This window comes from Atractosteus spatula, chromosome 1 (assembly GCF_055471065.1).
Source record: "Atractosteus spatula isolate fAtrSpa1 chromosome 1, fAtrSpa1.hap1, whole genome shotgun sequence".
Classification (NCBI taxonomy): Eukaryota; Metazoa; Chordata; class Actinopteri; order Semionotiformes; family Lepisosteidae; genus Atractosteus; species Atractosteus spatula.
In genome coordinates this window covers 12,879,498-12,892,008 of record NC_142706.1, presented here as the reverse complement: position 1 = coordinate 12,892,008, position 12,511 = coordinate 12,879,498, and the positions used below count along the sequence as shown (strand labels likewise).

Genomic DNA, 12,511 nt, shown 5'->3' with positions numbered 1-12,511 from the left:
CTTTGGCCTTCCAGATATCAGTTGATCTATTTGTGCTCTGATTATGAAGAAATGCTCTCAGAAATGCTCTACAAATGACTGTGAATGTAGTGTTTTGCTGCAATACTTTGCACTATTAAAATACAGTATATAGGTCTTTATGTAATGCAATATACTTATATATGATAACATAAAAGCATTTTCACACTTTTATGCATTTGTTGTTTATTTTGGCTACCAGGCAGAACTGGATGTGACAATGGCAACTCTCCATGAAAAGCAAGAGAAGCTGAAGAAAGTAGAGGATCAGATTAAAGTGCTGCAAGATCAGTTTGATTGCAGTATTGCAGAAAAAGAGACCCTGGGTAACTGAGAAAGTGCACAGCTTTGGCGTCCTTCAAAAAAGAAACAACTCCTTTCATAGTATATGGACTTCATATATTCTAGTTCAGTGCAGATGAGACAAATTGATCAATGGTCAGCTATAGTGCAGTATTTCAGATAGGGGAGTAATCTGGGGGTATATAATGTAATGTATATAATATATTATATAATGTATAACTGCCTTAATTATCATACATTGTTATTTAATAATTATTCATCGTTATATTTATTTTGGTATATTGTTATATGAGGCTGACAGTATAATTAGGCAATTTACATTAAAGGCAAATCTTTTTTTTCAGCTAAAACAATGGCCCTGACAGAGGCACGGCTAAACCGAGCTGGAAAGCTCACAGCAGCATTAGAAGATGAGCAGGTTCGCTGGCAGGAAAGCATTACTCAGTTTGAAGAAGAAATCTTAAATGTGATTGGAAATGTCTTCATTGCTGCTGCCTGTGTCGCATATTATGGAGCTTTTACATCTCATTATAGGCAGCTGGTATGTATTATTGTGAACGGAAACAGAGAAAAGAATACAGTTTGTAGGGGGAGCAGAGAATATTTAGTTGAGAGGTTCACAAAGAACTGGAAATGGTGTGTGTGGTGTAAGGGTTTGTATGAATTTATTGGTATAATGTTTAGTTGTAACGGTACATCACATGTGAAGCTGTTAGCAACAGTCAACAAAGTAACCAAGAGTCTTCACAGGGATTCACAACACACATAATACATTTATTGATACATAAACAATGTGTACATACTGTAAAAGCATTCAGGGTAAATACTTGAGAATCTGCTTGGATACAGACCATGATTTGTTACATGCAAATTATCTAGCTTTAGAGGGTACAGTATAAAGAAGAGATACATAAAAGAGGGGAGAAACTCAGTTTGTGGTTATTGTTGATTGAATCTAATTACTTGGCGTGGTGACGAAAGTCCCAACTGTATTGCTCCAGTGATCAAGTGAATGTACAGTGGTAGCTAGCTGGTCGCGAGGTCCTACTGAGGCTAGACTTCAAGCAAAATTCTCTCTTTACGTACGGGCTCACTCTCTAACTTTGGGAAAAAGTCCTGAAGTTTAGACACCAAGTGTGGCAGGCATGAGATTCTGATGTCAGCAAAGTTAGTTCAGTGGAGAGAAGCAGAGGCAGAGGTGATATGCACCGCTTTTTAACTGGGGAAAATATGGTTGATGATTGGTCAAAATGTCAACAGGTGCAGTGGGTCCCCACACCCTGCAGGTCCCTGATTGCTTGGTTATATTTTTGGATGATTGACCATGCCCTGTGACTTTAAGGATTATATCCAGATGTGCCTATGGCCCTCTGCTAGACATCCGGGCCAGCAGAAGACATCCATTTTAGGGAGTATTAATACTAGATCTGGACTGTCCTAGGAAAGAACCTCATCCACAGAACACATTTACCTCTCTTACTTTCCCATAAACAAAGACCACTAGGTCATTCTGTGGATCACATAACAGAGGCTCCTCACTGGATTTTCACAGCAACCTTTCTTTGTGAGGCTCATCAATAAAGCTTGCTGCTACAGTGGGTTTAAATGGAACTGAACCACGAGATTTAGTTCCATTGATTTATTCTTGAACCAAAAGAGTTCGGTGTCTTATGTGACTCACACGATACATAGTGACAGACTGATTAATGCCAACATTACACGTTAAATAAAAAAACAGACTTTCTTCATGTATTTTTTTTCACAAAGAATTATGCTAAATGTGTGTTTTGAATGCTTAAAGTTAAACATTGTAATGATTAGATACATTTCAAAACATAAAGTTTGCTCTGTCCCTTTAAGTAATGCAATTGTTTAGGAATTGTGTATTTCTTTTTTTTTCCCCTCCGTAGCTCATAGATAGATGGATTACACGATGCCAGGAGCTTGGCATTCCAATAAGCCCAAACTTCAGCCTTATAAACATATTAGGTGATCCCTATGAAATCCGCCAGTGGAATACTGATGGCCTGCCCAGAGATACGGTTTCCACAGAGAATGGAATTCTAGTGACCCGTGGGCGTCGGTGGCCGTTGATGATTGATCCACAGGACCAGGTAATTAACATGGACATCAGTGTGGCCCTGCTATGAAGCTGTGAAAACATGAACGTTATATGTCATTTTTCTTTGTTGTTTTAAATGAGAACTAAGGGCCTTTATAAAGAATTACCATCTTATGGCCTTTGCTTGAGTCACCTACCTCTTTCTATGCTAATTAGCTGGGACCCGCATTGTTTTGTTTTAAGTGTGTGGCAGATGTTTCCGAGATACCCAATTCATCATTTGTTTCTACAAAGGCATTCCATTCTTAGACGGCATATAAACCATTAGTGCTTGTGACATTAGAGAAACCCCTGTTGTCAAATAAAGTGGATTTCTCACTGATACTAATGGGAATTCTGAATGCTTTGTAATCAATTAGAATGAAACATACGTCTTAGGCTCTGAAAGCTGCAGTTATCACACGCTGCAAGTAGTCCCTTTTCAGTTATTGCATTCAACATTACCAAGAGTATCCTTGGATCAACTTGTATGTTAAAACATAACTAAATACGATGCTCTGCTATCTGCGCTTGACAGAAAATCTCAGTAGACACAGATAAAAGGTTTGCAGATTGGTGGAACCTGTTTATTTCTTTTATGGTTAAGATATGTGAAAAAGAAACACATAGGTCTTCTTCAGCAGGTCAAAGCCACAGTCCTGGGAGAATGCTTGTTGTGACTTACAAAATTTAGGGGAAATCACTGAGTAACTCCCCCACAGTTTTCATTTTTTTCTTGTTGTAAGACAGTGATAAATATCAAGATTAAAATATTTAAACCTTTTCCTGCGTTTGGGAAAACATACTGAATCCACTCGTAAAAGCCTCTACTTAGAATGTTGTTGTATAGTCTCAAAATAGAAATTTCAGATATGAATTGCTTAAAGCAGGACTTGGTTTTACAACTATACATGTCAGAAGGTGACCTGTACCTACAGTCTTTGAATGACTACTGCCTCAAAATAAAAAAAAAAAGATTTGTTAAGTGCTAATGTGACCGTCACAGTTCCGCGCGGGCTTGTGCTCTCCTCCGCTCCACCCCGCCCGTTTCGTCCCACAACACCTGGGGCACGAACCCGGGTCCGCGGAGTAACGCAACAGGGAGCCAGCCGCATGAGCTAAAGGAGACCTCCCCCAGCCTTGGCAGCTGAGGTCCCTGCTACGCGCAGGGAAGGCAATGACATCACCCTGTCCAAACTAGCTCCGCTACACTAAGTGGTGTACAGTAGTTTAGGGTGGCACTGTGGTGCAGTGGTTAGCCTCCACATTCCAAACACCTATGTGGAAGGTTAATTGGTTTTGGGAAAATTGGCTAAAATGTGACTGCCCTGTGTTACACTAGAGGAAACAATTAGAAAATGAATGGATAGTTTAATTTTACATTATATTACTTTTGATTTGGGATATGCTAGAAATTGCAGTATTGGATATGATTTTAGTTAGCAAGGTGGATGGATGAGGCCATTCATTTCAGTCTGTGACCCTTGTAACCCACGTGTTCCAACACAGAACCTTTGGAGTCAGGAGTGGCAGAACTTGATGTGCTTTCATGATGGATGCCTAACCTCGACTGAAAATGAAATTACAATAAAAAAAAACTGTCAAAATGCGTGCCCACTGAAGCATAGTTTAGTTTGCTTTGATTCCATTTTTATGATTGAATGTTTAAGCTGTAGATGCAGAACACGAAAAGGTTTACAGGACGTTGAAGGATACATTCGGGGGTTCCCTAAGAAACTGGCTGCGGAAGTCATGCACACTGTCACATCTGACACATCCATCAGATCTGAAGGTCTGGAGAATTGGAAAGATAGCACTGGCTAGTGGGCGTCTGTGGAATGCAAATGGTCAAAGCAGAGTGGGGAAATTGTAACTGGCAGTGCTGATTGGATGTGTGCTACACAGTGCACATAAGGCAAACAAATGACCCATTGGTGAACAATGTCCTTATTTCTGATGCAGGCTCCATTAGTATCTAAACAATAATGAAGCAAAACACAACCGTGCTAAAGGTTTAGTACTCCAACAATGAGAGAGAAGTAGAGGACATTTGTGTATTTGAACGTACAAAGGAATGAGTATAGGAATTGTTAATCGTTACTTAGTAAACAATCTTCTCTTGTTGAGTTTTAAACAACCTACAGTAGTTGAAAACATTTAGTTTACATCTTAAAAGTTCTACTGTGGCCTAAAGTCACCTTTTTTAGTTTAAAGGGGAACTGTAGTCCCAATTTCTCACACCGGGTATTAAATCTGGGGAACCAAATACATTAATTGATGGTACTGCAACATTTTACACATTTTGACTTAAGTGTAAAATCGTGACCTTTCTGAAAGTACTGTATTGTTGCCATGTTGTCACTGGCAGACAAGAAACCGCTAGCCTCAACCCGATTGATTTACGAATTATAACATAAAAGCAGTCCTTCCTGCTCACTAGTCCTTGTAAGTGAATGAGAAACATCGTCTCCTAATAACGTTAGCCCATTTTTTTGTCTTTTTGAACTAACTTATACATTTTAAACAATGCCTCACTGTCGAGCATTTGGTTGTTCAGAACATAGTGCTTGTACGCAAAACAGAGGACAGGTTCAGTAGAAAGTCAAACAGCTTCCTTTTCCATGGGATCATCAACTAGCTAGCCAACAGATGAGTAATAAACATGGGCACTGATGTTAGTGTCATTGAAAAGTTTCTTGATGAGATTCAGAGAATGAATAAGTGCAGGATGTGCAACAGACATTTCACAGAAATGTTTGAAATGTGATCTACAGTACCTGCTGAGTTAATAAGTAAATAGTACATTATTTGTCGGCAAAACTGTCTCGAAGTCAGTATGTTGAATTCAATTAAATTGCATTCATTCAGCTCTTCAGGCGATGGCACAGACTATGGTGCAGCAAGACCTTCAAAAATATGAGTCCTGCCAAAACTTTTCTTTTAGGTGTGATTTACAATAAAATAACCACCAATGTAAATAATAAAACAAACACTTGTGCAAAATTTGAAAATGAATATGAGTATAATTATTGGTTGCAGGTTGCACTTTTTTTGCAATGCTTAGATAAAGTACATAAAAAAACACATTGTCTTGTACAGTATGTGTCGGTTTCATGAAAATAATAAAAATTTATTGTGTATCAAAATTTGCTTGGTCTAAAGCATTTACAATGTAATAGGGCCAGTTTTGGTTCCTCGTTCTGAATTGCAGACAATGATGGCAGTCATGACCATTGGGCATTGTGGATGTTGTTTGTAATATTGAAGTGGGTACTTTTGTTCATTAGCATCTATATTCAGTACTTGGTACTTTAAATTAGCATCTATATTCCTCTTACAAGAATATAGATAACTGTTACACAGGTTATCATTAGTAACATTGAAAGATTTTTTAGAAAACATACTGTATAAGGATATGTAATAGTGAAACACTAGAAAAAATACATGTACCTGTATATATCAAATATAAAATCTAGCAAAACAACAGAATCTCAACTATTAAAGATACAGTAAGCAACTGTGTGTTTATCCATTGTTGTGTTTCCTTTAAAACTATATATACTTTATAAAATATACTTATTTTCTATCACTCAACTCTGGATACATATCAGTCTTTTTTGTCAAACTAGAAATAGTGCTGTGTTGATAAGTTTAAAATCTCGAGAGTAGTATTAGTCCATTGCTCTTCTTTTAATGTTAACTTGGTATGCTGTTTTTGTTGATTTGTCTTCTTTTCTCTTTTTAAGTTATAATAATTTTCTAAATTTAGTTTAATTTTTTAAATTAATAAAATGTATCTTATAGCATATGTTTTTCCACCTACACTCTTGCAAAAGATAATTAATCTATACTCTTTACTTGCATAGTCAAGCAGGTGCAATCACTACAGATACTGTAATATTTTGTATTGAACTATAGTTATTCACACTATAGAAACATCTGTTTTTAAGCTTAAAACATAAATAAAAATACTCATAATTTGATATGCTATCATAGCAAATTAGAATAACTATGGTTAATGCTGACTGACAAATGGTCAGCGAAAATCCCGACATCCATAAAAAAATTAAAGACGAATATTAAAGAAAATTCATACAAATACTGCAAATGTTCCTTCAAGAATCCTACATGAATTTTTTGAAGGGTTGGCACTTCCAGAAAATCGGATTCCCAGAATCCGATTATTGGGGTTTTCTATTGTCACTATACCAGTACTCATCAGGTGCCAGAAGTGTAAAATACAGTATATCTTCTTTTAGAAAAGCTATTTTATTAAAGAAGGATCGAAGTTCCAGTCAATATTTGTCAAGCATGTCAACCTTTAAGAGGTTAAGATCTGCTATTAGCAATGCATCTTCATTCATTATATGAACTGGGCTATTGCTGATAATGTTGAAACCCTGGAAAATGTAATGATCTATTGTAATTTAAAAAGAGTATTGTGTCACATTTTCCAGGCAAACCGCTGGATAAGAACCAAGGAAACAAAAAATGGATTGAAAGTTATTAAGCTAACCGATTCTGGTTTTCTGCGCACCTTGGAAAATGCTATTCGATTAGGCATGCCTGTCTTGCTGGAAGAGGTACAGTACTTATTCATTTCTATTATGACAATACCAGCCTGTAGGTAATGTTGCTTTCTTAGGTGTATACTTGTTTTTAAACCTGAATTCTTCTCATTAACATCGTTCCTTTTTATATACAGTCTGTACAGTATTTATTTAGTTGAGGATTTTGCATATGCTCCCATTTGTACAGCTAGAAATATTATTGAAAAAAATTCAAGTGAAGTGTCTTTCTATATGTTTCATGGTATTTAAACAAAATTGATTTTTCACATTACTATTTAGTGTTTGATAATCTGTTAATGACAATGACATATTTTCAAAACTAAATGTTTCAGATGTTTGAAACCTACAGTTCATTTTTAGATTAGTGCTCCTTGAAGTCTACAACAGCGTAATCATTCTACAATTCTGTGCATTATTCTGTACTCATTGCATAGTATTTTCAGTAATCTGGGTAATTATACAAATTGATTTAATTATTAATAATTACTTATTTAATTCAAGTCTTTAATTGAAATTTTCTCTTTCAGCTGAAAGAGACCTTAGATCCTGCTTTGGAACCAATTTTACTGAAGCAAACCTTTGTTACTGGGGGAAGAACACTCATTCGACTTGGAGATTCTGATATTGACTATGATAAAAACTTCAGATTCTACATGACTACGAAAATGGCCAACCCTCACTACCTTCCAGAGGTACAAGACAGTCATCGTGAAATACCTTTCATTTTGCATTGGTGCTTCCACTAGCACTGCTACTCTTGTCAACAAAACAACAACTAATGATAATAATAAAAAAAGTCTGTAAATTCAATGCTGTTATAATGACTGCATTAACGTAACCATGTTACATTAATAGAGCAGGGCATACATTTCCATTGTCTTTGCCATTAATGTTGTTTGCTATGAACTTCCTACACAAAAGAAGAATTACAAACAATTAAACTTGCAAATGTGTTTAGATCTTCACAGTAGGAATAGCTACAGAAGAACATCTTGCAGATAAAATAATTACATCAGACGTGCCAGTTTTGAGGATTTCATTTATTTCTGTAATATATGCATAGTAGCTAGAACAGTGAAATGGAAAGCAGTGAAAATGAAAAAAAAAGTGATGCCCTGATTATACCAGCATCAAAGTTCACAGTTGGCTGCCCTAAAACATGGTTTTGGTATTCCAATGACTAATATTAATCAAATACCTGACTGCCTGCCATTTTTAACATCATATTCCTGTGAATGCTTGGAATGTTTTTCAGCTTTACTCAATTACAGAAAATAACAAAAGCCCTAGTATCTTAATCAGAATTTAAATTGTGTTTTTCCATACCGAAAAAAATGTTTACTCTTTACCATTGGATATCTCACATCCTTTATACTCATTAATCCCTCTAGATTGTCAGATCTGGGCAATTCGAGACAAATAGCTAATGAGACCTAGAGTAAACTACAGTACTTCTGCAATCATGACTTTTTCATTTGTTGTTCAAAATAATAATCTACTGTATTTACTTCATTATTTTTGTTTCTTGTTTGAGTGTGTTGAGTAGGTTGTGTATATAATAAACATCCTGTACTTCGGCTATCTATTACTAATTCAGAGGGTCATGACTGAAAGCAATACAATGTGAAAACTGAGTCTGAATTCTTTTTCAAAGCGCTGTATCCTTTGTGATGTTTTCCATTCCAAATATTAAAATGGCCACATATACAGTGTTACTTTTTTAGCAAAATATTCTGGATTCTATATAAATTTCACTGTAGTGCCTTTGCTTGTACAGTATTTTTTTTTGTTTTTAATTTGACTTTTTCCCTTCCAGGTGTGTATTAAAGTTACAATTATCAACTTCACTGTAACTAAATCAGGGCTGGAGGATCAGCTGCTGAGGTACGTACAGTATGAATATCGCTTTTATTATCTCAAGTGACCAGCAATATGCTGCAGAAGAGCAAGGTGTGCTGTTGGCTCTGTATATTTTGCCGCAGGGTGTATGGTCAGGTGACTGATATGGCTTGGTAGTGCGGCAGTTAGTGTTCCAGAGTCTGTCTGGTCAGTTTGCATGTTCTGTCACTGTTTGTATGGGTATTTTGTGGGTGCATTTTTTTAATCCAATCTCTTTTATTTAACCCGGTAAGTCAACTGAATTCACATTTACAATGACATGGAGGGTGTTCATTTACAATGTGGGACTTTTATTGGGGGTACTATGAGTGAGGAACCTTGCTCTATGCTACAACAGCAGCATCCACTCGGATTCAGGCCCACGACCTGCCAAAGCCCAGAGCCCTCACCACTACTTTACATTGCTGGCTGAATGAAGGTTAGGATTGGTTGGATACTCTTAATTGTCCCCGTCTGGGGGATGGAGTTTTTCTCAGTATGACCAGTACTGGTTATGTGACTAAAACATAACCTAGTGACCAGGTTGAGCTGAGTAGCTCATTTGTAGTTGTTCTGATCTTTTGACTCCAGACAAAATTCAGAATAGATGCATGATGCAAAGAGACCATGTGACTGTTTTTACATACTCCTAATTACCACAAATACGAAACATTGAAAACGTGGCATTCTTATATAATCATCAAGCATGATTTTAGTTATCATGAGGAGCGTTGGTATTCAAGTAACCAAGAATGTTATCTGTTATTTAAAATGATATAATGTCCCTAATGAGCTATAGATGTAAAACCTAGACTTTTATTGTGTGTCTGTATGTATACAGGGGAAGGCAAAGACTTTTTTGCTTTTGAAAGACGCTTCAGTGAATTTTGACTGAGTGCCATCTCATTGGAAGGGCTTTAGTTGGTCAAGGTGCTCTTGGCTTTCAGCACAGCAGACTGATAGGATTTTCCAGGTTTTAACAAAAGTGAAGCGAGAGATATGCAGCTCTTCCAGGTGGTGAAACCCGCAGCATGCCAAATGAAGAATGATTCTGATATACAGAGATTGTATCTGTAAAGCTGATGGTGTGAAATTTATAGGAGGGTTTACAGGAAATGAAAATTAAAACAACTCTTTCAAGGGTATTGTGCATTTACATATACTTTGTTGGTTAGAAAGTCAAAAAGTGCTTTTGATATACTGTATACTATTTCATTCCTACTATTTTTAAATGACCATTTTAGTAATAATTTTACTAAATAAAACAATTTAAATATTTTATTGTAGACATTCTACTGCATACAATAATTTGTTGCCTTGCTTCAGATATCTCTGTAGTCTATTTTATTATTTTAGTGTTTAACAATCCAGTGTTACTGTAGTTTTAACCATCAAATAATCCAAAGTTCCTAGACTAGTCTTGTAAAGACAGGTGTTATAATTGTAATGACAGTAATATGTTTATGATACATTTACATGTGCACTATATACATGTATTGTATACTGTACCCATATTTGTGCAGTATATAGATCTTATACTGTATATGTACTTACACATCTTTCATTTTTATGCAGTGATGTGGTGAGGCTGGAGAGACCAGATCTGGAAGAGCAAAGAAACCAGCTCATTGTCAGAATAAATGCAGATAAGAATCAGCTGAAGGCAATTGAAGACAGAATCCTAAAACTCCTATTCACTTCTGAGGGTAACATTCTGGACAATGAGGAGCTCATTAAAACTCTGCAGGAGTCAAAGGTCATTTACAGAGCAATTCATTGTTTTTTTTTAAACTAATAAAATCCATTTCTTTTAGCAGCTCCTTTTAGTGGGGTTTGTTGACATTTTTTTTCATAAGATATACAGCATTTAACATAATGCTGATCCAACTCCACAGGCCCCCGTCCCTCAATCTGAATAGACATGTAACAGTTACTGTAAGTGAAGTGGGCTGTTCATTTGTGTGTGTATTATTCATCAGAGAGCCACATTTCTTCTTTATTTGATTCGTTATGTTGCTGCTTCTTTTTTCTCTTATGCATTGTCTGTCACATCTTTCATTTCACTGAGCAAATTACATTAATCTCTGTCTAGGACATCACCTTGTCTGTTCTAATAATGTTATTACAACAGGCAGTTCAGTTGCAGGGATTTCCCTTCATTCTAGTCTAACAGTTTAAATATGGTTGATATTGGTGGCTATTACTAATTTGGTCACATCTTTTTGGTTTTATTTCTATGCTTGATTTAAAAAAAAATTATGTGAAAGCTATATGGCGTTGTCTTTTTTCATTTTCCTCAGTTTTCTTCATTCCACAGCACTTAATCTTTCTGCACCTGTGTTCAGTACTCATTTGGCCAGTAGCAAGCCTTGCCTTTCTGAATACCACTGACCTTTTAGAACTCGAAAATTTTCTGCGTATTTTGCTTTAGGCTGTAACTCTCTATGACATTTTTGACTGTGACACGTGAGAAATCTATTACTTTTTATATAGACAGCAACTCCATGACAGTTTAACAAAATGGATTAATTAGGTACAAGGATGAGACAGGTGATAGCATAATTGTTAAGTCTGAAAATATTTTTCATAAAAATATTTTGTATCTATTCATATTCTCCTTGTACTGCAATCAAACTTTGATTTTACACACTGCAACTAGCCTAACAAATTATATTCTATAATGATTAGAGATTACATGAGTTTCAGACATGTTTCAGAATTAATACTCTAATAATTTCACAATTATGCTATATAGTTATGATCTATGGCTATCACAGGCAACCATTCCTTAAAAGCAATTACCTACTCCATTTAATGCCAACTGATAATATGTTCAGCATTGTTCAACCAAATTTTATCTAGGGTTCCAAAGAAAATATTCACAGATTAAATCAATTAGTTTATGTCTACAAGAGTCAAGCTGTGATTAAAAGATTATATAAAGTAAAAGAAGAGTAACCCTGTACTGGCAGTGCTGTAGAGGGATGTGATAAAACTCTCAAATCCGTTGCTGTTTTTTTTACATTGAGGAAGGTTGACTGATAAAACTTTATTGTGTGTTCATATCATTTTTGCTATGAACTAAAAGAAAACGCCATTGTGAATTAGCTTTTACCTGCAGGTAGCTGTTCTACTTAAGCTTGTTAGAAAAGATGCTTCAAGAAAAGCACAATGAAAAGCTGGGCTATGAAACTCCACAGTAAAAAAAAAAACAACAGTTCCCACTAAATCTGAGTGAAAGCATTGTATTGTGCCATATTTGGTCTTTGTATTTCCACTCACTTGCAGGTTTTGCATTGAAAATGATCCTTTCGAATTTCTGTCATTCAGGTCACGTCAGCAGCGATTAAGACTAGACTGGACGAAGCAGAGGCCACAGAAGTGAAGATCAACACTGCTCGTGAAAAGTACCGACCTGTCGCCACCCGTGGCTCCGTCATGTACTTTGTTATTGCCAGTCTGTCTGAAATTGACCCCATGTATCAGTTCTCCTTGAAATACTTCAAACAGGTGTGTCTTTTTACCGTACTGATCTGACAGCATCTTACAAGTGTCTCACAGGAGACAGCACATTTATTTACTTTTGACTACAACTTTAAGCACCATATTGATGAGGGTGAAGAGGGCTATGGAGTGTAAT

At 36.1% G+C, this 12,511-nt stretch overlaps 1 protein-coding gene across 1 annotated transcript in view; it reads left to right on the top strand.

Moving 5' to 3' along the window:
• The window catches only part of dnah6 (dynein, axonemal, heavy chain 6), a 110,251-nt gene that overhangs the window by 62,997 nt on the left and 34,743 nt on the right, over positions 1-12,511 (top strand). Inside the window, exons 53-60 of the mRNA XM_088930355.1 lie at positions 221-344; positions 666-862; positions 2,232-2,435; positions 6,880-7,005; positions 7,521-7,685; positions 8,810-8,877; positions 10,447-10,627; positions 12,202-12,381. Coding sequence (XP_088786481.1) covers positions 221-344; positions 666-862; positions 2,232-2,435; positions 6,880-7,005; positions 7,521-7,685; positions 8,810-8,877; positions 10,447-10,627; positions 12,202-12,381 — 1,245 coding nt within the window. The remainder of the gene's footprint in view (positions 1-220; positions 345-665; positions 863-2,231; positions 2,436-6,879; positions 7,006-7,520; positions 7,686-8,809; positions 8,878-10,446; positions 10,628-12,201; positions 12,382-12,511) is intronic.